The sequence below is a fragment of the Chelonoidis abingdonii genome, chromosome 3 (genome assembly GCF_003597395.2).
Source record: "Chelonoidis abingdonii isolate Lonesome George chromosome 3, CheloAbing_2.0, whole genome shotgun sequence".
Lineage (NCBI taxonomy): Eukaryota > Metazoa > Chordata > Testudines > Testudinidae > Chelonoidis > Chelonoidis abingdonii.
In genome coordinates, this window is record NC_133771.1 from 93,789,526 (window position 1) to 93,817,009 (window position 27,484).

The 27,484-nt window shown below is 46.7% G+C and overlaps 1 protein-coding gene and 1 long non-coding RNA gene across 3 annotated transcripts in view; both read right to left on the reverse strand.

Moving 5' to 3' along the window:
- Window positions 1-12,010, reverse strand: part of GOPC (golgi associated PDZ and coiled-coil motif containing) — a 45,916-nt gene extending 33,906 nt beyond the window's left edge. For both annotated transcript variants that reach the window (XM_032789154.2, XM_032789153.2), the window contains exon 1: window positions 11,290-12,010. In XM_032789154.2, the coding sequence (XP_032645045.1) occupies window positions 11,290-11,583 (294 nt within the window). In that variant the 5' untranslated portion in view covers window positions 11,584-12,010. The remainder of the gene's footprint in view (window positions 1-11,289) is intronic.
- Window positions 12,011-19,518: 7,508 nt separating this feature from the next.
- On the reverse strand, window positions 19,519-21,223 carry LOC142046480 (uncharacterized). The gene is made up of 2 exons (XR_012655426.1): window positions 21,167-21,223; window positions 19,519-20,136 (listed from the first exon to the last, which is right to left on the reverse strand). It is a non-coding gene; the product is annotated as an uncharacterized LOC142046480 (long non-coding RNA).
- Between the last annotated feature and the right edge of the window lie 6,261 nt (window positions 21,224-27,484).

A 27,484-nucleotide genomic window follows, 5' to 3' on the forward strand; every position in this document is an offset into this window, starting at 1 on the left:
GCACATTACAATAGTGGAACTGTTCTGTGCCTTCTATTGCAGTTTTATACAGGGCTTGCACAACACAAGGCAATACAAATTGTATAGCCTCCATATCTCTACATTTTTGTTTATGTCACACATTTTGTTATGGTTGGCATTTTTTGAAGGGAGGAGTGCTGGTTAACCTATTTTTTTCTTCAGAGGAACTACTATACTTTGGAAACAATACAGTTATTAATATGGGCTCAACTTGGAAACACACACAAGTACAAAATAAATATCAAGACTTGAAAAAAATATACTTCCTACTAGTCTGAGGCCTACACTTACTTAACAAAGGCAGATACAAGGCTCCACTAAACAACACCCTGAGCCAATGTGTTTAGGAGAAACATATCCCAAAGATGCTGGGATTTTTAGTGTACTTAGTCTGCTTGAGGGCTTCATCTTTGGATCAGACTCTGACTAATAGTTACCTGATACATTTCAAAGTGTCACCTTCCTCTACTGGCTGGAAGAGAACTCTTTTGTCTCTATATTCTTCATCCAGAGTCACCTAGGATCTAAGAGGGATCTCCAGTATTCTACCCTTCTCCCAAGTCTGCCACAAAAAAAGCGACAATGGAAGCTACTCTACTCCTTCCTCAGCCTCAATTATTTGAGTCCTCTTTCCCAGTGAATACCTCCAATACCTACCTCTGTTTGCTACCTTCTCAAGAAATACAGTATCAAAATGACATGATTTGCTCTAAAAAACTGACCAGAGTCTTGTTAATTGCACTCTGTTCCTAGCAGAGATAGATGCCAGCAGGAGCCACGCACAAGCTGTCTGTAGCCTCAGAAAGATAAACACTACACCTTTAAAACAATAACCAGTAAAAAAAATTTTTTTTTTAAAAAAAACCTTAGGCTCCCCAACTTTCCAGAGAATGCTTTCCATTTTGCACAGGTGAATGAGTGAATGGATTTTTCTAAGCCCTGATTTACACAATATCATGACATTTATAAATAACATTTGTGTCCTGATTATCATAACCACATAAAAGAATAGGACAAACTTTATTTTACTGTGGTGTATCAGTGATTTCAAACTGTTAAAACATTAAGTTAAAGTTTCACACAGGAGCTCCACCATTCTTTTAACCCCAAGAAGAACATAAAGAACATGCTACACCTATACAAACAGCTGTATTAAATACAAATATTTTAGACCACTGCGGCTAAATATTAAGGACCTAAATTAATGCTATAATCCAAACAAAAACAAAAATAAAGTGGAATTGAATTGTCCCTTAGCTTTAATAACATTTAAGTGAAAGTACTTCATACAAATACAATAGATGGTAGTGAACGTACCCTTAACTTCTGACTCACTTTGGCCCAATTTAAATATATTTCCATACACAATGAAAAATGGTATATGAGAACTAGTACTGATTTGCTTATTCCTCAGGTCCAGTCAAAAGTCCTGACGAAACATGCTGAAACATTGGTTGGAGGACTAAAGCGAAAGACAGCAACAGCTTTGTCTGTTGTGCGGAAAACCCAATCTAGACACATTGCAAGTTTTCACTCTTTTTCCCTTGTAGAACACTAAATAATGAACAAGCTAACAATAAATATAAACTTCACAAGGGTTGTTTTGGTAAATACAGGTGAGATATCACAATCTTATTTATAATAAATATTTTCCATCTCTACTGTTAGAATGGAAATACCTGTTCCTGCTGGAAGCTATTATCGTTGTGTTTTTATTTTGTTTTATGTACTGATTGCTGTCATTGTTTTGTACATAATTGTAGTTTTACTTTGGACTTGACTGTATCATATTATTTGTACTTATTTACAAAAATACAGTTCAGAATTCCTTTTTAATCAACTGTAACTCTTGTTGGAAATTTCAATATTATGCCTGTATCACAGGAGTATTTTTTCAAGTTGCTTTTTCTTTTTAATTGTATTCCAAGAATACCCATACCTTGTAAAAACTGTTATGCTCCTTATTATTGATGTCATTATTTTAAGAGTGTTATTAACTAGTGTATATAAATGTTACAATTCAGTGAATAAAATTTAAAAATAAAACAGTAGCACCTGAGCATTTACTCTTTGGAAGTTCAACTTTTCTTTTCTTGTCTTCTACACACACTGATTTCTGAAGCACAAGTCATGTAAACAAAACTTCTTAGACAAAATTCTAGGATTTCAGAAGCACAAGAATATGGATTAAGTGTAGCCAATCCCTACCAGCCATGAAGATGGGTGAGAAATTTATAAATTAAACATGCAAACTGCTGATGACCCTTATGTCATAAATGGATAGGTAGGTAAGGGTTAAGTTTCTTTTACCTGAAAAGGGTAACCGAACACCTGACCAGAGGACCAATCAGAGAACTGGATTGTTTAAAGTCAGGGGCGGGAATTTGTATACTCGGGGTCTTTGTTGTTTTCTTAGCTATGAGGAAACAAGTCTTCTTCTAATTCTCTCCTAATACTTCTTCTAAACATCTGTAAGTACCCAGGAACCGCAAAGTAATTCAGCTATGATGGTCTTTGGGGTGTATTTACCTGTATGTTAATTTGTTGTGCTGGTTTAATTGGGCTATCTTTTAAATCAGACTGTTTCTTTATATTTTCTTATAAGCAAGAGCCTGTATTGAGTTTCTTAATGCAAGATGATTGTTTTATATTTTCTTTCTTTTTTTCTATAAAGTTTTCTTTTTAAACCTTGTGAAAGTTCTTTTCCTAGGGAGGCAAAGGGAAAAGCCAGGCTGTGGGCTATTTTCCTATTTGGGTCCAGGGAAAGAGCAGACTACGGGGAAAGAGACGAAGAATTCTCTCTGTTCTCTGGTGGTTACAGTTTTTCCCTCATTCCTGGAGCAAGGGGGGTGGCAGAGCCCAGCTGTGGGTATTTTGCATCTCCATTGTCCTGAGGGAAGCAGAAAAGCTGGTTTCTTGGGTCACACAGGTTAGCCGCGAGGCAAGCCTGATAAGGAGGGGGAAGGGGTTATTTTCCCTGCTTTTAGCATCCAAGGGATTGGGAATCTGGGTGTCCCACCAAGGGAGGGTTGGGGACACCAGAGGGAGGAAAGGGGGGATCAGGCCCCATAGATTAATTCCTGATCTGGTGGCAGCGAGAATATCCAAGCTGGTAGTGAGCTTGGGGGAGTTTCAGGTAAGCCCCCAAACTTTGGACGCAAAAGTCCAGGTTTGGGACAGGACCAGACTGGTGGACACTAAAGTCCAGGTCTGGGACTGGACGGCTAGATTACCACACCTTATGAATCTGGATTTATATTGATGATATTTAAGAATTCAGGCATATCTTCACCTCCACTTCTCACATCATAAAATAAGGTCACATCCCTGGATATAAAGTTAACTGGACGAAATCTGATTCAGGTGACATTTCAAAATACTAGATCACATTCAGTCCCAACATACACAGAGATCTAGGAGTAAAACTGCGTGCTGATTTATCTAAAGTGGTCTCTTTAAATAATGAGAAAACTCAGAACCACACTTCAAAAGAAAGTATGCTGGCAACATTTTTAGAGCTCTTTATTAGCTGCACTGAAAATACAAAGATAAATATTAGAGACATGGTTCCTTGATTTACTGTTAGCTGAGTATGATCCCAAACCTGTAATTTAATCTTAATCTGGACTCCACGCTTGTACAGAAACCAATGGGACTCTGTATGGATACAGGGTTCCACCTGCTTGTTTGTTCTGGGGTTTTTTTGGTAAGACAGAAACCTTACTGTTACCTATATATGATTATTTAATACTCCTGGCTGTCTGAGTTAACAAGTTATTTGTATACAAGTATTTAAGGTGCTGAGCAGTTATCATAATGAGCCTGATTCAGTGAAGTACTTAAGCCTACGAGAAAGCAGAGGAGGCTATTCACGCAGTAGCGTAGCTAGTGGGGTGCAGCGGAAGCAGCCACTTCCCCTCAAGACATTTTCCAAAAGTGGTGCCTTAGCTGAACTCCTGCAGGCGGGGCAGGGCGGGGCGGGGATGGCCCATGGGCTGGTCTCTGTGGTGGGGCGGGGCGGCACAGGGCACACAAAGTGGCGGTGCTAGCAATTCCTGGGTCAGCTCCGGCTCCACGTGCTGCTGGGGGGCGGTGCCTGCCTCTGCATGGCCTAGCTGTCTGCCCACCCACCGGCGCTGCTTGGCATGGCCCCCTCCAGCGCGTCGCCCCGTGCACGGGCTCTTCTGCAGCAGTGTTTGGTCTCCCGGCTGCAGGTAAAGCCCCCCCGAGCCAGGCTCTGAGGCTGTTTGCCCCAAGCCCCAGCCCTGCTGCGCTAGGAGCGGTTAGCAGTGCAGCGTGTTTCTTGGGGAAGCCACGTGCCTACGTGTTCTGCTCCTTGGGGACTGGCTTCCCGGACACAGTGCAAGGGAGAACAAGGAAGCATTGGGCAAACTCATTGAGCTTGTAAGGGCTCCCCTCACCTGCCACGGGGTGCGGCCTCGTCCTCCGCAGCACTGCCTGCCGCAGGGCTTGAGCTCTCCCGGGGCTCTGCCCTGCACACACCCAGCACCCCCGGGGCTGCTCCTGCCTCCTCCGGCTGGCCCCAGATCCCCTCCCCCAGGAGACTGAGGTCCTGCTGCGGCTTGCATACTCTGCCTCCTCCACGGGGCAGGCAGCCCCAGGGGGCTGAGGCAGTTCCACCCCTTCCCCAGCTTCCCCATCCAGCAGCCCCCGCACCGCCCTGCTGGGCCTGTTCAGCCCTCAGCCCCACTGGGTCCTGCCCTCATGCAATCCGCCCCTACTGTGCAGGGTCAGCCCAGTCTGGGGGGGAATAGGTCAGCCCCATCGGATCCTGCCCTACCTCATGCAACCTGCCCCTACCGTGGGGCGGACCGGCCCAGCCAGGGGGCACCCCCGGAGCTGGTGCAGGAGACAAGCCTGGCTGTCAGCCCAGGCTCCGGCATCAGCTTGCAGCAGGGACCGGAGCCACTTCCTGCCGGTTTGGCTCAGCCCAACACTGCTCTTAAAAGGACATGGACTCCATCACAGCTCGGCCCGGGGAACATGGGGCTGTCAGGGTGTGTGCAGGGCTCGGCACTGTAGCAGCACAGAGGGGAGGCTAGCGCGGAGTGGACCCTATGAGGGCGGAGGGCGCGGCGCGGCTGGAGGAGCCAGTCAAAGGGGGGGGAGGGTGCGGAGCAGCCAGAGGAGGAGCCGGGGGGGCGTGGCCAGAGGAGGAGCCAAGGGGGGGCACCTTTTTTATGTTTGCTTCCCCTGCTCTTAGAACCTGGCTACGCCACTGTATTCATGTGTTTAAAGTTAAGCACAGATGTGTTTTTGCTGAATTGGAGCCTCTGTTACTTTAAGTACAATTGATTGTCAGGCACCTTAGAGGTTTTGGTATGGACTTTTTAAAGACAGTTTATGGAAGTGCAAGTCACAGTCTTATAGTTAACGATGAGTTCAGTTTTGTACTGGAAGCACAGGTATTCAAACACTTTGCTATATATAAAGAATAGAGTGTAACCTCCAAAATCGCAACATATACTCAGAGTACAGAATAAATTTTAAGAATTTATAAATAAATCCATTAGCCTAATTAAACAAAGATCCTTTAATAAATGTAACACCCTATCTCAGATCACTTTTCATCCAGAATGATCTTAACAGTGGTACAACACTTGAAACTTCCTATAAGCTAAAATTCACTAAAATTTCATGCATTGACTACAGTAAAAGATTGGGTTTTGTTTTGTTAATGAGAATGGTCATTTCCCCCTGTTATTTTTCAAAACAATTTCCTCTTCAGAAGAAATTGATAAATAATGTACTACTGGGGATTTCTTGAACTATTTCAAAATGGCTGCCATCTCCATTGTTCTCAGTGGGCCTGAGGCCCCACACATTCACAGTCAAGATACCCTCTTTCAAAATCACCACCATTGTCCATTTTTCCCAGTAAAAGTGAAGCCAAGATGACTTCTGGAAAGATGGTAGCCATAGGAGGCTTACTTAATCTGCTTAACCTGAACTCTACCCTGTACTAACATGAAGAAGAACAATGAAAATAAATCTAATATGCCTTTACAAATCAGATTAAACTAATGTGGGACACCAGACACTATTATGGATTAATCATAATTGTATACCTATTGCATATTGTCACTGTAGGGCCGAGTTAAGGTTGTCTGGGTGTCTTAACTGTGCATCTCCATTTGGATTTCTTTTAAATGTGATCATAACCTGAATTTCCTGGGTTTGTAATACACCTCTACCACGATATAATGCTGTCCTCGGGAGCCAAAAAATCTTACCGCATATAGGTGAAACCATGTTATATTGAACTTGATTTGATCTGCCATAGAGCATAGCCCTGCCCCTCGCCCCGGAGCACGGCTTTACCGCATTATATCCGAATTCGGGTGGCATTATATCGGGGTAGAAGTGTACCTATTTTACTACAGCATCCCTGGAATGTTTTTTACCCTTAAATTACTGACTATCTTAAAGTTTTATATTGCTGCCGTTCACTGTAGTAATATCTAAGTGCTGGCAATATAAAACATGTGTTAAGTACCAAACTCCTTAGAGCAGCAGTGTCCAATTCATGGCCCCCAAGGCACTAAACCAGGGGTCGGCAACCTTTCAGAAGCGGTGTGCCGAGTCTTCATTTATTCACTCTAATTTAAGGTTTCGCGTGCCGGTAATACATTTTGACGTTTTTTAGAAGGTCTCTCTCTATAAGTCTATATATTATATAACTAAACTAGTGTTGTATTGTAAAATAAACAGGGTTTTCAAAATGTTTAAGAAGCTTCATTTAAAATGAAATTAAAATGTTGATCTTACGCTGCCGGCCCACTCAGCCCGCTGCTGGTCTGGGGTTCTGTTCACCTAGGCCGGTAGCAGGATGAGTGGTGCCTGCGGCCGGGACCCCGGCTGGCAAAGGTCCATTAGCCAGAACCCCAGACCAGCAGTGGGCTGTGCGGGGCTGGTGGCCAGGACCCAGAGGGCTGGAGTCAGGGCTGGGTATGTGAGGGAGTGTAGGTGTCACGGCAGAGGGGGACGCTGGGTACGGGTGGGGGTGCCAGAGTCAGGGTTGCAGGGGGGTGGGGGATGAAGGAGTCAAGTAGAGGACTGGGTATGTATAGGGAGATACAGGACTCAGGGCAGGGGCCTGGGAGGGTGGGGGGCTCAGGGCAGAGCGCGTGGTGTGTGTGTAGGGGGGGGTCAGGGCTCAGGGAGAGTGCTGGGTGACTGCCCCCCTAAAAACTCTCAACCCCGCTGCTCCTTGTCCCCTGACTACCCCCTCCTGGGATCCCTGCCCCCAACTGCCCCCCAGTACCCCACCCCCTATCTAAGCCTTCTAAGGCTCCCTGTTCCTCATCCCAGGACTGGACTCTAACCTCCTACCTGTCCCCTGACTGCCCCAACCCTCATCCACACCCCATCCGCAGCCAGACCCCCTGGGACTCCCATGCCTATCCAACCACTCCCTGTCTCCTGACAGCCCCAGAACTCCCAACCCATCCAATCCCCCCCAGCTCCTTGTCCCCTGACCACCCCCTACAGAGACCTAACTTCCCCCCCAGGACCCTCCTTGCTCCCGGTCCCCTGACTGCCCTGATCCCTATTCACCCCCTGCCCCCTCACAAACCCCGGGACTCCCATGCCCTAACCACCCCCCCGGGATCCCACCCCCATCCAATCCACCCTGCTCCCTGTCCCCTACTGCCCCCACCCCTTATCCAACCCCACCAGCCCTGGGCCCCTTACCATGAGGCTCCACAAAGAGCTACATACGCTGCTCTGCGGGAGCACACAGCCCTGCCCCTCCGGTTGAGCGGGGAGCGTGTCTGCCTCCCCGCGGAGCCAAATGCTGCCCTCAGGAGCGCGCAGCCCCGACCCCCAGAGCACTGCGCGCGGCAGCAAGGCTCCAGGGGAGGGGAGAAGGTGGGGGAGGGGCCGGCAGCTTGCTGCGCACGGCCCCGGGTTCGGGCCTGTGGGAGCGCAGACCCCGCGGCTTGCTGTGCCGGGAGACTGGGGCCATTTGCCCACCCTGTGCACACGGCTATGCTTCTGCTCCCTGCCCCCGCGGGGGAAGTGGAGGGCAGAGGAAGCGCGCTGGGCTGGGCAGGATTTTAGTGGCATGCTGGAGTCCCGGCAGGTTCCAGCGTCCCATTTAAAATTGGCTCGTGTGCCGTCTTTGGCACATGTGCCATAGGTTGCCGACCCCTGCACTAAACTGTGACCCTCAAGGGCAACTTACTAACAAGAAAAAACAAACCAAGATCTTACACTCAACAGCACTTCTCTGTTTGCATTTCTGCAACGCAGTTACATGACCACTACAGCTCTAAAGGGGAGTTCTGTTTTAAAACAAACAAAAAATGAAACAAAATAACATTATACAGGTATTAGTTATTTTATTTGCTTATACTCTTCAAAATAGTATGTAAGTAGACAACTGACGTGTTTAAGATGCAATGCTAAAATACTGACATTTCAAGAGAATTGTAAAAAATAAATACATTTAGAAATGTTTTGAAAACCCTTTTGGAAAGTATGGAGAGGAGGAAGAGAAGTAGCACTTTGGCATCACTATTAGCACCTTCCACCTTAACAGAGCAACCCTTTCTATATATACAGTTGGCGCACAGTCCTGCAAACACTTTTGCACATATATACCATTATACAGATACTATGGTGATGGGCACAGGCAAAAATATGAACAAACCGTCTCATTACACTCAATAAGACAACTCACATATCTACCAAATTGAAGGGCCTTAGTTTCAGATAATCAGTAGTACTTCAATATAAAAATATTACTCATATCTAGATAAAAACAGAATTCATGATTTGTGTTCTGTTACTGCTAACAGCTTATGTAAAAATTAAGATGACAGTTGAAACAAGAGATCTGAGTAAATGTTATAGGCAGTGTTGCTGTAGTCATGTTGATCCAGGGTATTAGAAAGACACAGTGGGTAAGATAGCATCTTTTACTGGACCAACTTCGGTTGGTGAGAGAGATAAGCTTTCAAGACAGCTCTGCCTGCAAGCTCGGAAGCTTGTCTCTCTGACCAACTTTGGTTCAATAAAAAAATATGATCTCATCCACTTTGTCCTTCTGAGTAAATGTTGGTACCCCCACCAAACAGTGTTTCGCTGCAGTTTTATGACCCCAATGATGGCTTCAAACTAAAATATGCAGGTGCTTTTAAATCCTGGTAGCCAGCTACTAGGTAGTGGTTGTCATTTTAATTACTACATAAAATAGAGTAAGATGAATTTTAAACTGCAATGAGTCTACTGATCATGTTCCAAGTACCAATATTGACCCAGGTGAGTTGTTTCAAAATTTGAAACTGTATCCTTCATGTTGAGCACCAGGTCTTTTGATTAAAGGTCTGTAATAAAGACAAAGACGTATTCTCATCATAGCTTGTAACTGTATCATCAGTTCCTTCAAATAAGCAATTTCCATTTCAAATAGAGGTCTCTAAAACTTAAGGTTTCCCAAAACTGTTATTATGAAAACTACAGTGCACAAGATAAAACATTTTAATGGCTATTTTTAAAAGATAAAGACAAAAAAACCAACTGTATATATCAAAGATGTATTAAAAGTAATTGCTCAATGGAAAATTATTTCACTAACATGAAGAAGCTTATCCTCAACTTTTCAAGCACTCACTCCCAGAGACGAGATGTGTGTATGTGGGCATGCAGAGTCAGGGTGCACACACAGATTTCTGTCAGGGTTTATATGCCCTGCCATGAACCCCACTGTATACCACAGAACCTTTAAATCAGAGGTTTTCAAACTGAAGGCCGTGGAGGAACATTCGAGGGAAGGGAAGGGGGGTGAGATGAGCAGCACTGTCTGGCAGCTGGGGTGTCTGGGAGGGAGCACTACCTCCACCCCTTGACTCACTTCTTTTGTCTGGGTTCAGGGGGGTGCAACCAAAAATTGTAACTTAAATTGGGGGAGGAGGCTCAGCCCAACAAGTTTGAAAACCGCTGCTTTAAATTGTGCCCCCACTATCAAGAACATTATCTCTATTCACGCCAGAACTCCAATATCACCTTTAGTCTTCATTGCTTCTTACACCCCATCTCAGTTCCCCCCATATGCTGCACTGAAGCACCTCTCTTAAATGTTCTCTTTTTCTCTTCCCTCATTCAAGATTTAATGATTGTTTTCCCCAGTAATTATACATGGATCAGCTTTCCAAATCAATATTTGCCATGCATCTTCCTTCCCCTTCAAATAGCTCATAAAACACACCTGTTTCACAGGGTACAATAAAACTGAATAATACTTCCATCACATGCTATCCATCTTGATTTTGTCTGTTGTAACTCCTCAGCAGACCACCATATTATGGCTATATATGTTACATTTTTAAGCAGGAACTTGTCATATCTAATGTACAGCAACACACACATAAATACCACCATAAACATCAATCTGGAAAGCACTCCTGTGAGATAGAAGACAACTTCGCTCATTACCAATGAATGCAATCTACTGAATTAATTTGTACTCTACTTTGAAACATTTTCCATCTCAGCTACTGCGTTATTAATACTCAAGGGATTCTGCACACCCATATCTTACTGCCAGGAAGAAACAGGATTAAAACCAAGGACAAGGTGCTTTCTTCCTGCAGTCAACTATTTCTGCAATAGGCCACGCTGCAGCTTCATCGTAAGGGGGTGATCACATAAAAGGCAATTTAAGTTACTTCTGAATCATACAGAGGAACGAGAGAGCTAGAGTTGGTGGTCAATCTAACTGCACATCCAGGTTCTTACACAATGCACATCACCATAATATCCGAGTGCCTCCAGTTTTTAAAAACATTCTCCCCAGCTTCCTTCTATAGGGAAAAGTGCTTTTTTGGTTATAGATTCTTAAACGTGTTCACCTGTTTAGGTGGGTTTTTGTTTTTTTGAGTTGTGAAAAAAATATTCTAAGAAAGCTACGCTGAAGTCGTGTGTTTTTGTACTAGTCTATGGATTAATTAGTCTAGCAACCCATAGCTGCCATGGGAAGCCAGGCTACAGCTGATGAGAGCAAGAGGTGCCCCAGCTAGTTAGGGCCAAGCGCAGGGAAGACTTTGAACAGCAGAATGGACACCTTGAATCCCAGTCTATCCAATGGGAGGCTAGTGCAGCAATCAGGGCACTGGGGAAAAGTTCCCCTCAGCCGACCAAGCCCTGTTCCTTCCCACCTCCCCTAACGACTCAACCCCCGGCCACCCAGCTCCACCCCCTTCATGCCCAGTCCTTTCCCCGTCCCGAACCCTTCCCCCTCACCTCCAGCTTGTGGTTAATCTGGGACACGGTCTGCGCCTTGTGGCAGAGCTGCGCGAAGCAGGAGCTGAGGCTGGTCATTTTCTGCCGCCCCTCGTAGGTGATGTCCGCTTGGTCTGGGTCGATCTCCCCCAGCAGCAAGTCCACGTCCACGAAGGCCTTATCGAACTCCTTCTCCAGCACCTCCAGCCAGCGGAACATCGACACCCCCCCGCCCGTGGAGGAGGCGACGGCGGCGACCCCCCCGCCACAGGCCCCGGAGCCCGAGCCGCACGAACCAGCCCCCATACCGGACATGCTGACACCCCTCGCGGCCTGCGAGCCACCCCCTGCGCGCGCGCGCCCCTCTCCTCAACGCCCGCGCGGCACCCAACACACACCTGCGCGCGCGCGCGCGCCCGCCCGCCCCCCTCAACGCCCGCAGGACGCGGCGGCAGTAGCTTCTTCTCCGGTCTGGTGACAGTGGCTGAGAGAGGAGCGACGCGTCCCTACAGCGCATGCGCTCGGATGCCGAAACAGGTTGCGAGGTGGCGCTCTGTCGGTGCACTGAGATCGTCGATTGACTTGTGTTGCCTGCCACAACTGAGACTGCAGCTCAGGGAGCATGGCCGATCCCCACCTCAGCGATCTCAGCGCCGTTGCACCACTCGCACTGCGCAGGCGCTGCCTGCTATGCGCATTGCTAGGCCTGCGCTTGGGGGTCGCTGCAGTTCTGGGCAGCGCTCGTCGCCCCTGTCGCTTCTCCAGCCCTTCGCTGCAGGGAGGGAGCCGGCCGGCCGGCCCACACCCCACCCGCTGCAGAGCAGCGCAGCGGCCTTAGGGGGCTTCCCCGGAGCCTGCAGGCTCTGAGTCAGGGTTGGTGCTTAGACAAAGGCCCGGGAGGCGCCCGCGGGAGCCGCGGCTGACCCGCACCAACGGCCTCCGCCTGTGGCCAGGCTGCCGCGTGCCTGCGTCTTTCGGAGCCTCGCGCTCTCGGGATGTCAGCGCCTGAGCGGCCGGGCGCGCTGCTGCCTCCCGGCGAAGTGGCTACCAGCAGCTGTTGGAGCATCTGCTGGGGCCGGTAGCGAAGTAGCCGGTCTCCTTGTGCCCCCTCCTGGGCCCGCGCAGGAAAAGCAGCCCGGGCGGGGGGCAGTACGGGTCCTAAGCTCCCCTCCAGCCCCACCCCCAGGGAGGGAACCCCTCAAACACTTGAATCCTGTCATTCCGTCCTCCTAGTCCTTACAACCCCAGATGGCCCCGTCTTCCCCACAACGTCCTTCCTGGCCACCTCCAGTTTTCCGCAGATCGGGACCCCAGCTTTTCCCCTCGACGCCCGGCAGAAAACTAGCTGGCCCTAGCTTCCCAAAGCTATCCATCTGTCCCCGGAAACCCGCACAAATCCAGCTTCCCTTAGATGTTCCCGCCATCTCCGCTCTGCCACTGTTCCCAGACACCTCCGTCTTCTACACAATCCCAGCTTCCTCCCCCACCTTTCAGCATGTAACCATCTGTCACAACTGACAAATTTTATGCAGCTCCATGTCCTCCCCACCACTGTTTTTTGTTGTGGTTTTTTTTGGGGGTGGGGAGGGGAGTGCATTGACTTTAAGATGAAGCCAAGGCTATGGTCATATAGGAATTACTTGTAAATGTACAATTCTGTGCCCCAGTTTCCACATCTGTAAAATATTCTGATTAATTACCTCATAGGAAGAATTAATGTTTGTAAAGTGAGCTCCTTGGATAAACGCTGCTGAAGAACAGCAAATGCTTAGTATTATAATGTTGTTATTGCTGTCTGGTAATTACTAATTGCTTGTAACCAGCCAATTCAAAGACCTAATTCTGCAATCCACATTCAGGCAAAACTTTGACTTCAAAAGGGAGATTTTTTGCTGAGTGCAGACTCCACCCACAATCAGGTCCCTGATCTGAAGGGAGAATTTTGTTTGTGGAAGGACTGAAGATCCAGTCCCAGATGAGGACTTTGCTATTCGAGTGCTGCCATCTGTTGGTGGCCAGTAGTAAAGGCATGTCTTGCAACTATTTTCAGAACTGAGAGTTAAGATATAGTCAAGTATCAGAGGGGTAGCCGTGTTAGTCTGGATCTGTAAAAGCAGCAGAGAATCCTGTGGCACCTTACAGACTAACAGACGTTTTGGAGCGTGAGCTTTCGTGGGTGAATACCCACTTCGTCAGACGCACATAGTGGAAATTTCCAGGGGTAGGTATATATACCTGTGTCTGACGAAGTGGGTATTCACCCACGAAAGCTCACGCTCCAAAACGTCTGTTAGTCTATAAGGTGCCACAGGATTCTCTGCTGCTTTTAAAGATATAGTCAGTCTCTGAACTGTAATTAAAGTAAATCCAGTGCGGGGGGTGGGGAGAAATTATTCCATGGATTCAAAAATTGATACCTTTTTCCCCTTGCTAGTGTAATGGTGAGACTACATTATTGCCCTTTTTGTAAATAATTGGACAACAGAATTTTTAAGAAATAATTGACTTTTGGTGCACATTAGCCAAATACAGATCTCTACAGAGAAAATTAACTTATGATTGCATTTGATTCTTGTGCTACTTTTCATTTTTATAATTCCTCCAAATCTTGCTATTTTTTTCAGAATGAGATGTGTGTTGGTGAGAAATTTGATTTTGAAAAAGTGCAGTATTTACTGTGACTCTTCATCCATAAATAAACCTGAGCCCATGATCTGGGAGGAAATGCCAGAGATGCCCAGTTAGATCTGTTTTCTATTAATAGACCATGTTTTAAAGGGGAGAATGTTTCTCTTCTCTCTTCCAGACAGTTTTGATTAAGACCACAGTTCTGTGTTAATCCCAACAATCAAGGATGAAAATAATCATTAGATTCCCCAACAAGTCAGATTTATGGTGTAGTGAAAATTCCACTCTGAGCCAAAAGCTTTCCTACTGTAAATTGCATTCATAACAGCACCTTGCCATGGTAAGCCAAAGACTATTCTAGTTCCACTAAACTGTTCACTTGAATAATGGTTAGATTAATTTTGACACTTTCTCTTCTCACAGCAGACAGAGGATGACTATATAGAGAATATGCAGCATAGTTGTAGCCGTGTTGGTCCCATGATATTAGAGAGACACGGTGGGTGAGGTAAATCTTTTATTGGATCTTTATTTGTAAGTGAGAGAGAGAAACTTTCAAACTACACTGAGATATGAAGAAGAGGTCTGTGTATCTTGGAAGCTTCTCTCTCTCACCAACAGAAGTTCATTCAATAAAAGATATTACCTCACCCACCTTGTATCTTTAAATAGAGAATACATGTTTTACTGCCATCTATAACCCTAGCCGGTGAATACTAGGTTGTTCCTGCCTCCTGCTCTTTTCCTAGATTCCAGAAGACACTAGAATGGTTAAATGACATATTGGCTCAGCACTTGCTATATACTGTAGCATGCACTGTTTTGGGGATGTGTGTTCATTGAAAAATCCACAGAAGAAATGTGGGGAAAAGCTCCAAGAATATTTTCTGAAATTTCACAACAGTGTATAAACTCCACACCAGGCTAGAACAGGTAGAGTTTACTGGTTTGGCCTTCAAAAAAGGTACTGCACATACCTCCACCCTGCAAAACCTGCCAGAAACGTCAAACCTGGAGGAAGGGCTGTCTAGCTAAAAGAAATAATCTGAAGGGGTAAAAGAGGGTAAACAGGCCTCACAAAGTTGGCTTACTCATGAAAACAGAGATCTTTTTTTAAGTTTAGATGAAACTGAGCCCCGTGAACCTAGGAATTCCTGCCTAGGAGGGAGGAAGGAAGAAAGGAAGGAAAAAATCAGCCTATATACTGCTCATCCATTTGATGAACAAATGGCCAGTCTTCTGTGTGAGAAGAAAAAGATCATAGGCTACCTGTCTGCAGTTGGTGCTCCCCCACCCCAGATCACCCCACACACACTGTAACGGGGGTTTACAAACTATTTGGAAATCTCATGAAAGAGAGACTCTTCATGCCTCACTGAGGGAAAGACAAGACAGAGAAGAGAGCTAATGAGATCATTTTTGGTTTCTTTGAACGTGCCTGACTGGGAGCGTGTATGGGAGGAGGGAGTGTGGGTTTTTTTGATAACTGTATTTGGAATATTATTCTGATCAAAGAGTTGTTTTTCTTATCTGAGCTCTGTGGTATATCTTCTGTTTGCCTTGTGTTGGGGCCACTTGGTTTTATCCTTCCATGTGACTCCCAGATGGTGAAGAAGTGCTCTGTGTAAGTGCAAAAGGTAGTCTCTCTCAATACCAGAACCCGCCTTATCTCCCAGAGATTAAATTCTTTTAGTTATTGTTGAGGGATTGCACTGGACGTAGGGAATTGGTGTTTCTCACCCATCTTATTCTCCTCTGTTGAAGTCTTCAGTCTTCTGAGTGTCTTTGTTGCTTGCAGCGTAGGTGGCAGCAGGAAAAAGGCCCAGCATGTGGCCACTGTGTTCTGTTTTATACGCTTAGTCCATGTGCTTGGAGATCACAAGTCCAGGCATGTTTGGTGGGCATTGCTGAGTCCCCAGTCAAGGCTGAGCAGTTCCCCTCTTGTGGCCTTATGGAGATGAATCATTGCATCTCCATAAGGTAGCTCCCTTGCTGGACAATGGCTGGTGATTACTATTCAGCACCACCCCCGCCCCCAGCATGCCCTCTCCCCTGGGTGTTTGTTTCCTCCCTAGTCATTTTCTCTGGAGAGTTAGTATCTGGGTGCTTCCCAAGTCCACAGCATATTTTCATGGCAAGCATACAACACATTCTCATAACTTCATATGCATTAATGATATACATATTTAGATAGAACAGTGACCTTCAGCCAATCATAATCTTTTCCCTGATACCTCACATGGCATGCTTTATATGCAATATCACAATTATATCCAAAGACGAAAAGGGGGTTACAAGACGCTCCCCTAGTGTATAGTATGTCACAATCTGGTCAGTGTGCAATGGCAGTCAAAAAAGCTAACAGAATGTTAGGAACCATTAGGAAAGGGATAGATAATGTGACAGAAAATATCATAATGCCACTATATACATTCATGGTGTGCACACAACTTCAATACTGGGTATAGTTCTGGTTGCCGCATCTCAAAAAAGATAGTGGAATTGGAAAAGTCACTAAGAAGAGCAAAAAACATGATTAAGAGTATGGAACAATTTCTGTATGAGGAGAGATTAAAAAAAGGGAGACTGTTCAGCTTAAAAAAGAGATGACGAAGGATGGGATATGATAGAGATCTATAAAATTATTAATGGTGTGGTGAATGTGAATAAAGAAGTCTTATTTACCCCTTCACATAACACAAGAACCAGAGGTCACCCAATGAAATTAATAGGCAGCAAAACACACATACAGCAATATTTCTTCACACAACACACAAGTCAACCTGTGGAGCTTGTTGCTAGGGAATGCTGTGAAGGTCTAAAGTATAAGTGGGTTAAAAAAAGAATTAGATATGAGGATAGGTACATGAACGGTTACTAGCCAAGATGATCAGAAACAGAACCCCATGCTCTGGATGTCCCTAAACTTCTAACTGCAAGATGGGATTCATTCCCTCTGAAGCATCTGACGCCAGCCACTGTCACAAGACAGGATGTGGGCTAGATGGACCTTTGGTCTGATCCAGTAAGGCCATTCTTATGTGCTTATGAGTTGGTTCAACCAAGCCCTGTCCTCTTAGAATGCCCCAAAGTCACCACTCAGTAAATTGTACAGAATCATTATTCCCTTTCCTGCATGCTCTGCATGCAAATAACATGAGCTGTTCAATGGCCCTCTATCTTGTATGATTTGATCAGCAGTGAAATAGTTGGTCTGTTAGTCTATAAGGTGCCACAGGACTCTTCGCTGCTTGTACAGATCCAGACTAACACGGTTACCCCTCTGATACGTCTGTTAGTCTATAAGGTGCCACAGGACTCTTTGCTGCTAACACTATTTAGAGTGGCTACAAACTGTTCTACAACTCTATGGATCAAGTATCAGAGGGGTAGCCATGTTAGTCTGAATCTGTAAAAGCAGCAAAGAATCCTGTGGCACTTTATAGACTAATAGACGTTTTGGATCATGAGCTTTCGTGGGTGAATACCCACTTCGTCAGATGAATGTAGTGGAAATTTCCAGGGGCAGGTATAAATATGCTAGCAAGCAAGCTAGAGGCTGTGGCTGCAACTTCGCATCTAAGGCACTTTCATGGAACTTGACTTGCTTCCCCTGCTGAAACCATATACCAAATGAGAACAGCCTCACATGGGAGAACAGAGTGCAATAGCCCTCTGGAAGCTTCAAATCGCAGCATGCTACCGGCATGTCGGAATTCATTTGAGTGGGAAAATCTACTGTGGGGGCTTCTGTAATGCAATTATCCAAAGCAATCATTTAGCTCTGCTACGAAGGTTGTGACTGCTGGAAACGGCAGTCATCTGATGGCTGCTGCAATGGTGATCAAACTGGGGGGCGATAGATGGAAACCCTCCTTATTTGGCCGAAGCACCAAGGCACCGCAGTATGAACGCAAGGGTACTTTAATGGTGCTGCAAGCACGGTGGATCACAGACGAACGTTCACACACTCACGGATGGCCAGAAAGTTCATTGACGCTTGCGCTCAGAACCTTACTCTGTTTAAACGGCTGCGAGCTAAGGGAATTCTCCCAGAATCGAGCCTAAATAAGTTGGGTTGAAAATCTGTTGTCCTGGGGACCCACCTAATCCCTTGATCCGTGCCATGAGCTCAACACAGCCAGGCTGTTCGATCTACAGGTTCGCAAGGTCAAAATGGTGGTAGAATGTCATTTGCCATTAAAGGCGCGCTGCGCACATTAGACTCGCTCAGACATCACCTAAACCAATTCCTTTGTTATTGCTGCGCTGTCTCCACAATCTCTTGAGAGAGGGAGACCTTATGCGGGGGGAGGCCTCTTTGGAGTAGAGGGAGGACCGTAATGCGGGTGGGAGGCTGAGGCATGAGGCAAATCACCTGGCCGCTGATTACGCGCAGCCAGACACCAGGGCGATTAGAAGAGCACACCACGAAGCGGTGCGCATCAGAGAAGCTTTGAAAACGAGTTTCATCACGGGCCAGGGTACGGTGTAACTGTTGTGATTGTTTCCCCTTGACGAACCCCCCCCCACCCCTTGATTGACTCATTCCCTGTAAGCAACCCACCCTCCCCCTTCGATTACAGCTTGCTTAAGGAAATGAAGTCATGTAAAGGTGCACGGCTGAGGCTCGACCCTCTCTGGGGAGGAGGGGAGCCACACCGGCCTCGATACACGTCGTCTAAATCAGCCCTTTCTTCAGGGCTGAGCAACGCTGCACAGTTGCTTGGGTCCCCGGCCTTCTGCTATAGGGCGGGGCAACAAACGCAAGATTAGAGGCTTAGACCCTCTTGGCTCAGGGCTGAGCAACAATAGTTCAGACAGCTCAAGCCCTTTGGTGCAGGACCAAGCAGTGGCACAGTTAAAGGGGGCCCAGCCCTTGGTTTGGGCGCGGCACCAAACACAAAGTACAGAGGCTCAGACCCTCTTGACTCAGAGCTGAGCAACAATAGCTCAGACAGCTCAATGGCCTCCTCAGGCCAGGGAAAAGGGGGATTCTGCCACCCGAGGACGGGAACGCAGGCCCACCCACTCCACTGCGTTCCAGCCCGGGGCCTTATTAGCAGCTATCACTGCTAATGGTCAGTGGGGTTCCTGACCGCAACACACTGACATGGGTTCAGGTATCTCTGCAGCCTGACTGGAGTCAGCTGCCCCCGGGCTACTTCCAATCCCTCCCTCCCCCCGGGTCTACCTGATTGGTGGCGTCAGCCCCCGGGGAGTCCAGTAGCATGGGCCACTCACGGCCAGGGCTGGGCGGTAGGTCCGGCAGTACCTCTGGGAAGTCGGGCCAGGCCTGCTCCGGGGGTTCCTCGGGGTAACAGGAGGGATGGGGCGGCTCCGGCAGCTCCTCCTCGTAGCAGGCGCGGAGAAGCTCCGGCCAGTGAGGGCAATGACCCTGGGCCTCAGCAGCTTCCCAGTCACGAGCACTCTCCGGCAGGTCTGCTCCCGACGGCAGCTGGGCTTCAACTGAGCGCTGACGGCCGGCTTTTATACTTCCGGGTCACCTCCTGACCCTCTGGGGGGCAGGCTCATTGCTCTGTGGCCCCTCCCCCTTAGGTGTCTGACGAGGCTTGACCCTTCCTGGGGAGGAGGGGAGCCACACCGCCTCGTTACAGTCACTATCATTTAAAAATCATGTATTCTTTATTAAAAAGTCATTATAAAAAGAGAGAGAGAAATGACAAGGTATCCTGGGTGTGGTTTGGGAGGAGGATAGGAGGGAAGGAAAAGGCTACTAAAAACATTTCAATGTAATGACAGCCTTTTGGTTGGGCTATCCACGGGGGTGGAGGGGGCGGGTGCATGAAGCCTTCCCCCACACGTTCTTACAGATCTGGCTGAGGAAGACATGGAACGTGGTGAGGGTGGTTACACAGGGGCTGCAGCGGCACTCTGTGACCCCGCTGCTCTTCCTGAAGCTCCACCAGATGTCGGAGGATATCAGTTTGATCACACAGCAGCTCCAGCATTGCATCCCACCACCGCTGATCTTCCTGCCTACACCTCTGATCTTCCTGCCGCCACCTCTCATCTTGAGTGTCTCTCCTATCCTCATGTTGGTCCCTCCTGTCTTCACGTTCACTTGCATCTTTCCTGTAATTTGATACCACATCCTTCCACTCATTCAGATGAGCTCTTTCATTGCGGGTCACTTCCATGGTTTCCAAGAATACTTCGTCTCGCGTCTTCTTTTTCCTCCGCCTTATCTGAGATAGCCTTTGGGATGGAGTAGGGAGACTGAAAAATGTGCAGCTGCATGAGGGAGGGAAAAAGGAGAGAAGTATTTAAAAAAGATACATTTTTACAGAACAATGGTTATACTCTTTCACAATGAACAACACTATTCACCTTACATACCACATGTGATTTCACTACAAGGTTGCATTTGCATCTTAATATTGAGTGCCTGCCGGCTCTGGTGTTACAGATCTCACAGACGCAGGCCCGGGCATAGAATTCAGTGTGCATGCGGCCATGGTAAGCCATTGTCTTCGGCTTCTGCAGCCTTCATATACACGTGCCCTCCTTTCCCAAATACCAAGCAAATCCAGTTCAGTGATGCTTCTTTCCTGTTAACATGCAGCAGCAGAAGCCACCACCCCATCCAATTCTGTGGGATGATCGCTTTACCCCCCCCCACCGCATGGCTGGTATCATGGAAGATCACTGCTAATCACCCCTTTCCCCCCCCCACCGCGTGGCTGGTAGCAGGGAAGATCCCTGATAGCCAAATTGTACGAAAAAGCTCAGCGCTATTCCCCCCCCTCCCCTCCCTTGGCTACATGCAAGGAAGGATTTATTTAAGCAACAGGCAAACAGCCCAGTAGGAATGGCCATCTCTGTCCCCTTACTTAAATTCCTGAATTTCAACCAGGTTACCATGAACGATATCACTCTCCTGAGGATAACACAGCGGGATAAAGAATGGATGTTCTTGAATGCCAGCAATCACAGGGACCATACGCAGCTATGCTTTGTCATGTAATGATACCCGATTACTTGCTACATGCATGGCTTGTAAAGTGACCTACCATGGTGGACGGAATAAGGCTGCCTTGCCCAGAAACCTTCTGTAAAGGCCTCTTGGAGTACCTCCAGGAAAGCTTCATGGAGATGTCCCTGGAGGATTTCCGCTCCATCCCCAGACTGTTAACAAACTTTTCCAATAACTGTACTGCTGCGAATGCATCCAAGTCCTCAGGGCAAATCAATCATTAAAAACTCTTGCTTTTAAACCATGTTTTTATATTTACAAAGGTGCACTCACCAGAGGTTGCTTCCATGGCTTCACTGTCTGGGCTAGTGGCTTTGGAGGGCTGGGAGGTGGTAATTCCGTCTGGGTGAGAAACAGCTCCTGGCTGTTGGAGCTAACGGAGTGCTGTGTGCTCTCGGCAAGTCGTTCTCCTCTTCCTCCTCCTCCTCCTCCTCATCTTCCCCGTCCACAGAATCCTCAGCCATGGCTGAGATTACTACCCCCACCCCCCCACCTCGGAATCCAGGGACAGGGGTGGGGTAGTGGTGGCAGACCCCCCCTAGAATTGCATGCAGCTCAGCGTAGAAGCGGCATGTTTTCGGCCCTGCCCTGGACCTTCCGTTTGGTTTTCTGGTAGGCTTGTCTGAGCACCTTAACTTTCACTCTGCACTGCACTGAGTCCCTGGTGTGGCCTTTCTCCATCATAGCCTTGGAAATTTTTTCAAATATTTTTTCATTTCATCTTTTGGAACATAGTTCTGTTAGCACAGAATCCTCTCCCCATATAGCGATCAGATCCAGTACCTCCCGTGAGGTCCATGCTGGAGCTCCTTTTCGATTCTCAGGAGACTGCATTTTTACCTGTGCTGATGAGCTCTGGGTGGTCACCTGTGCTGATCAGAGCTCCACGCTGGCCAAACAGGAAATGAAATTCAAAAGTTCACGGGGCTTTTCCTGTATACCTGGCCAGTGAAACCGAGTTGAGATTGCTGTCCAGAGCAGTCACAATGGTGCACTGTGGGATACCGCCCAGAGGCCAATACCTTTGATTTGCGGCCACACTAACCCTAATCCGATATGGTAATACCGATTTTAGCACTACTCCTCTCGTTGGGGAGGAGTACAGAAACTGATTTAAAGATCCCTTTATATCGATATAAAGGGCCTCGTTGTGTGGACGGGTACAGCGTTAAATTGGTTTAACGCTGCTAAAATCAGTTTAAATGTCTAGTGTAGACCAGGCCTATTTGACTGAAGCCAAACTGGTTTGAAATGCTCCAGTATGTACTTGAGGGAACTGAGCCTAACTGAGTTCATGTCTGACCTCCATCCAAATAACTGCATGAGGCATATAATGCTGGCTGCAATGTATGCAGGGCATAGTCTGATGGAGAATCAAAACATTTATTGTCTCCAACTAATAAAATGTCATTATGTTAACTTTGGTCAGTTACATGACAACATTAGTCTATCCATTTGAATTAGGATTTCAATTTTCTTTCTTAGCCTTGATTTAAAATAGATTTCAGTAAATGTCAGAGTGGAGAAATATATGTGGAATTACATTCCTTTCTGCTGCCTCAGTTTAAAGAAAAAAGTCCAAAATAATGCCTCCTACTTAGGCATTAGAACTTCATGCTAACATAACTTCATCTTGCATTTAAAGATATCAGTTTATGTTGACAACTGGCAAAGAGGTTTCTCATACTTACTGTGTAAAATACCTATAGTAAACATTCCCTTTAAACTCACACAACTTGTTATAACTACCGGTCTACCTGTCCCTTTATAGAGTATCACCTGTTCTTGAATTTGGATGATCTTTTCCCATTTGCTGAGGGTTTGGCTTGGCTTTATCTTACAACTGCATTATCTGCAATAGTGACAGAATTTACCAGTCATTAATTTTACTTTTTTCATCCCTTGTCAGTGCTACATTTATTTCTCATGTCAACAGACTTCACAAGTCAAACAAGGTTTCCGTTTTGCTCCTCCAGCTCCCAAAACACTCTCACAGATTAGTCCTTCACTTAGTTACATGTGTTTGTATTAGTATCAGACTGTGGTATTCAACCGTAGGTATGTGCTTTGCTGAATTGAAAATAATTGGGATAGGGTGGGATCTACAAAGGTATTTCAGTACCTAAACCCTGGCTTTAGGCACCTATGTCTTGGGTTCAGGCTCATAAATCCCAGTTTTGGCTCCACTGCAATCCACAAAACTCCTACTGAACCATGTAGGTGCCTAAACTCAGTGCCCAAGTTTTCAGGGTAAATGTTCCCCTGGCACCTACGTTTCTGCCGAGGAGCATGCACACTGCTGCCTCCTTCTAGACATCTAGACACCTATCTCCCACCTACACTCCAGAGGGAATCATGAAACAGAAGATAGGTGTTTGGCTGCTTATCTTGTGTGTGGGGTCCAATCCAATAGGTGCCGTTGAGCACACCCACTGGATTCAGTCCCATTCAAAATCTGGCCAGAGGTAGTGGGCCACCTTATAACTTGTAGCTCAGTGGTTAGAGCATTTGCCTGGAATGCGCAGACTCAGGTTTAATTCCCTCCCTCTGGTAGAGAGAGAAAAAAGATTTGAGCAGGGGTCTCCCACCTCTCAAAAGAATGCTTTAATCACTGAGCTCTGGGATAGTCTCATGTGGATTACCCTCAGTCTCTTTGTTGAAGCTGTTCCACTGTGGATAAATAATGAAAGAGTGATTGGAGCAGGGGGACTGGACCCAGGGTCTCCCCCTGCCATGTGGGTGCCCTAACAACTGAACTATAGAATCATTCTCTCGCTCTCTCTCTTTCCTTTTTGTACTTTGTATTAGATGGAATCCTGTGGGTGAGAGAGAATGGGTTATCAAAAGGAGACAAAGAACTTGTACCTTTCATCAGCTGTGGGGTTGGCAGTGTAAAGGTGTGTGTGTTAACATGATATATTGGGGCACCGCTGAAAGAGGGCAGAATTAAGGTTGCATGGCATGTGTGGTGTGTGAGTCGCCCATTTGGGGAGGCTAGCCCCACCCCACCCTTCTGCCCAGGGCCCTGCCACCCCTTTCCTCCCCTGCTGGAGCCCCAAGGCCCCGCGGCTGCTGGCCCCACCACCCCAGCCCCCAGTCTCCTCGAGCACAGGGTGGCTAGCCCCAGCACCCCCAAGCACAGGGCACTGCAGCCCCAGCCCCAGAGTGCTGGGCAGTCCCAATGCTGGGTGACCTAAGCACCAGGCAGGTGGCCCCAGAGCTCCTAGCCCTGAAGCACCGGGTGATACATTCCCAGTGCCTGGGGGGGCCCCTCAGTGCTGGGTAGCCCCAGACACCCCAAATCCTGGCAGCAGGTTGGCCTGCCCTAGCCCCAGTCCACTTCCGGGAAGAGGAGAAGCCTGCCTGGATTGGGGCCAAGGAGGAAACGGCAAGCAGGAAGGGTCCTTGGGGCAGAGCATGGGCAGGGCCATGTGGGACTGTTTGGGGAGGCTTAGGGCCTGCAATACCTGCCTTCAGTGTTGCAAGGAAAAACTTAACTGCATTTCATTTTCAGGCATTTGAGTTTTACTCAACTCAGCACTCTGCAAGAGGGTGACATACCACCAAGCAACCTTAACTCTGTGTTAATTTAGATTTTTTTTGTACGTATCATGTCCCACAATTTGCATACTGAGCCAGCCAACACCACCTCACACACCTGCCATACACCAGCTTTGCCTCTCCAGCCCTGATTCTGCACTCCTCCCCAGCCATGCCCCTGACCCATTCACTGAGTTCCCCCTCCACCTGGCCCCCCTCTCCACTACTTTATCTTGCCTCCACCATCCCTGGCAAGCAGGGAACATATCTCCCTGAACGCTTCACTCCATGGTATACAAACATTGTACTGCTTTCACTTTCCCTTCCACCTGACGTCCCCTCCCTATAACCTGACTGACATGTAGTAACTGGAGCAAAGGCCAATTATGTTACAGTGGAATGGTGTTCCTGGTCATGTTTTAGAATGGGTGGGAGGGTGGAGTGTGTAGCAGAAATCACAGACAGGGTTTCTGTTCCAAAATATTGAGTGTTTTATGTTTGATAGAAAGATGCTCTGCCCCCTGTCCAACAGACGGGGGCATCTCCAAGAAACAGTGAGGCGTCAGAGTTTATAATGTTTCTATGGCATACAGTACACATTTTCTGGTCAGCAATGAACCTCCAGCTTCCCAATGAATGTTCTTCCAACACATATTAATAACTTTTATACTGTTGCCATAGTAATTATTCAGATACTCAGCCAAATCAGAGAAAACTAAAACAGCTCCTGGAGACAAATCTCTGAAGCTGTTCAATTCTAACCTCATAGATTATATGAGATATGAATCAGGAATTAAGCCTAGATCACTTCTGCCTGAGTGTATCACCACAGTGTCTGACAGATCACAAACTTCTTAAGTCACCAGTTAGAGGCTGCAGAGTGGGCAAAATATGATGCCAATGCAGGCAACCTGTCTTCACTCAAATAAACCTGTAATGAGCAGCCATCATATCATGGTGTACTCCTTGCTCTCCTGCAATCCTGTGATCCAGGAATCGCCCAGCAACCACACCGTGACAGCTTGGCGGCACACAGATTCCTTTTCTCTTAGCAGTCAAGGTACCTGTATTGTCATTCCAAACTTCTGCACTGTGTGTGTTGGGATACACCACAGTAATCTCCCACAAGATCAGGAAGTAGCCACTTGTCACCCCTGGCTCCCCAGGGGCTAATAAAATACGGATTTTCTTGAACAATCAATCCAAGACTCACCTGCCACCTGTCCTCATTTCCTGCCCCCTCCTCAGCTGCAACCCCCCTCCCTATCTCTGTCCTCCTCTGCCCCACAGTCCTCTGTCTCTGGCTTCTCCAGACCTGATACAACAAATATTTTATTTAGACTGGTTTTTGTTGGCTGCTGACTATTCTGCTTTGTTCATTGCAAACCTCTCCACAAAAACAAACAAACAAAATAAAATAAACCCAAAACATGTTATATTATAAGGGACACAACTTGTAGTAAGCAACGTGAGTTATTATATCTTTATTGCACTGATGTACAAAGGTTCGGACTAGAAACATCAGTGGTAGGGTGTCACCAAAGGCAATAGCATTGACACATTCTCTCAAATTACCCAGGCAAGCATGAAGTGGCTGCCTAGAAATCTTCTCATGGCTTTTTTCTTTATTGGTGCATGTGCATTGTAATCCAGACTGCACATCAACACAAGGAAAGACATGAAAATGTTGTTAAATATCCTTCTCAGTTTGGGACCCCAAAGCTTTAATGGACTATATGCGCTCCCTTGAGTATAACTTGACAGACTGAGACTGTTTTGACCCACATCACATCAATAATTTTATCTTTAGCTCTGTGCAAAAACAAAAAACAAACAAACAAACCACCTGGAAATTTTTTGAAAGATGACCATTTTTTCAGAGTTCATATCTCCACACACCTAGCTCATTTGACCCCAAATTTAGGTCACTAACCCTACCCTGCACCTCCCTGAGGCACACCAAATTTCAAAGAAATCTGATTCAGCATGTCAATTTTAAAGGACTTAAAAAGGATTGTATTATACCTTTCTCTGCTAGACTGAAGAGCCTGTGGGAAAACAAACAAAAATTAGAGCAGCCCTGTGGCTACTTTAATGTTTGTCAGAGGTCAAGCAGGTTCCTGGACAGCCCCATAATATAGGGGGTACATAAGTGATGTAAAGCCACTTTCTCTCTTCCCCTCTCCACTTCCCCTATTCTTGCATAATGCTTAGCTCAGATAGAACATATCAGGATTTTAGAGGTTTACATGCACTTTTCTCAGCTTTAAATGACTACCCAAGGTGCAGGGCAGCATAGAATCAGGACATGGTGTTTACACATGGAGGTCAGCTGCTCTGGAAACTTTTGCAATTGCTGAGTGCCCAGCCATAGATGCTTTTCTACAGCATATGCATATGTCAAGGCCATGTGTGTAGTTGTACAGTTGCAGGAGTACAGACTCTTGATTCCAGCTTCAAAGGGAGGCAAAGATTGGATGCTGACATTATCAACATGGGAGAAACCTTGAGAAGATAAAACAAAACAAAAATGTGCTTTTGTGAAGCACTTTATGGGAAAAAATGCCCCCACCCACACTGACATTTATGAGAACATATATTTTAAGGTGTAGCTATCGAAAACTTCTGTTGCAAAAGTGAGACTTAGTGGATTTTCACATTTTAAATGCTTGCCAATCTGTGGACTCAATGAGAATTATTTATTTGAGTCCCTTTTACTGACTTGCTAAACTTGGATGGTCCCTTGGATGTAACAATACACATTTCTTCTATGAAGAAATGTTTACTTTTGGGTCTCTTTTCACACAGAGATAATGCCACAATTTCATAGTCAAAGGATAGGACCACTTTTTTTGTCTTAAAAATGTTTCCTACGGTACATTTCTAGACTCGGGGCTGGCCCACAACATTTTGGCACCTGAGGTTGGGAGCTCAAATGACGCCTCCATGCCCCCTTGCTTGGGCCAAAACTTTGGAAAGTCTCAATTCTGCCTTCTTCCTGTTCTATTCTTCTCATGGTACTGGTCTGCCACCTACCCCAATAAAGGAGAA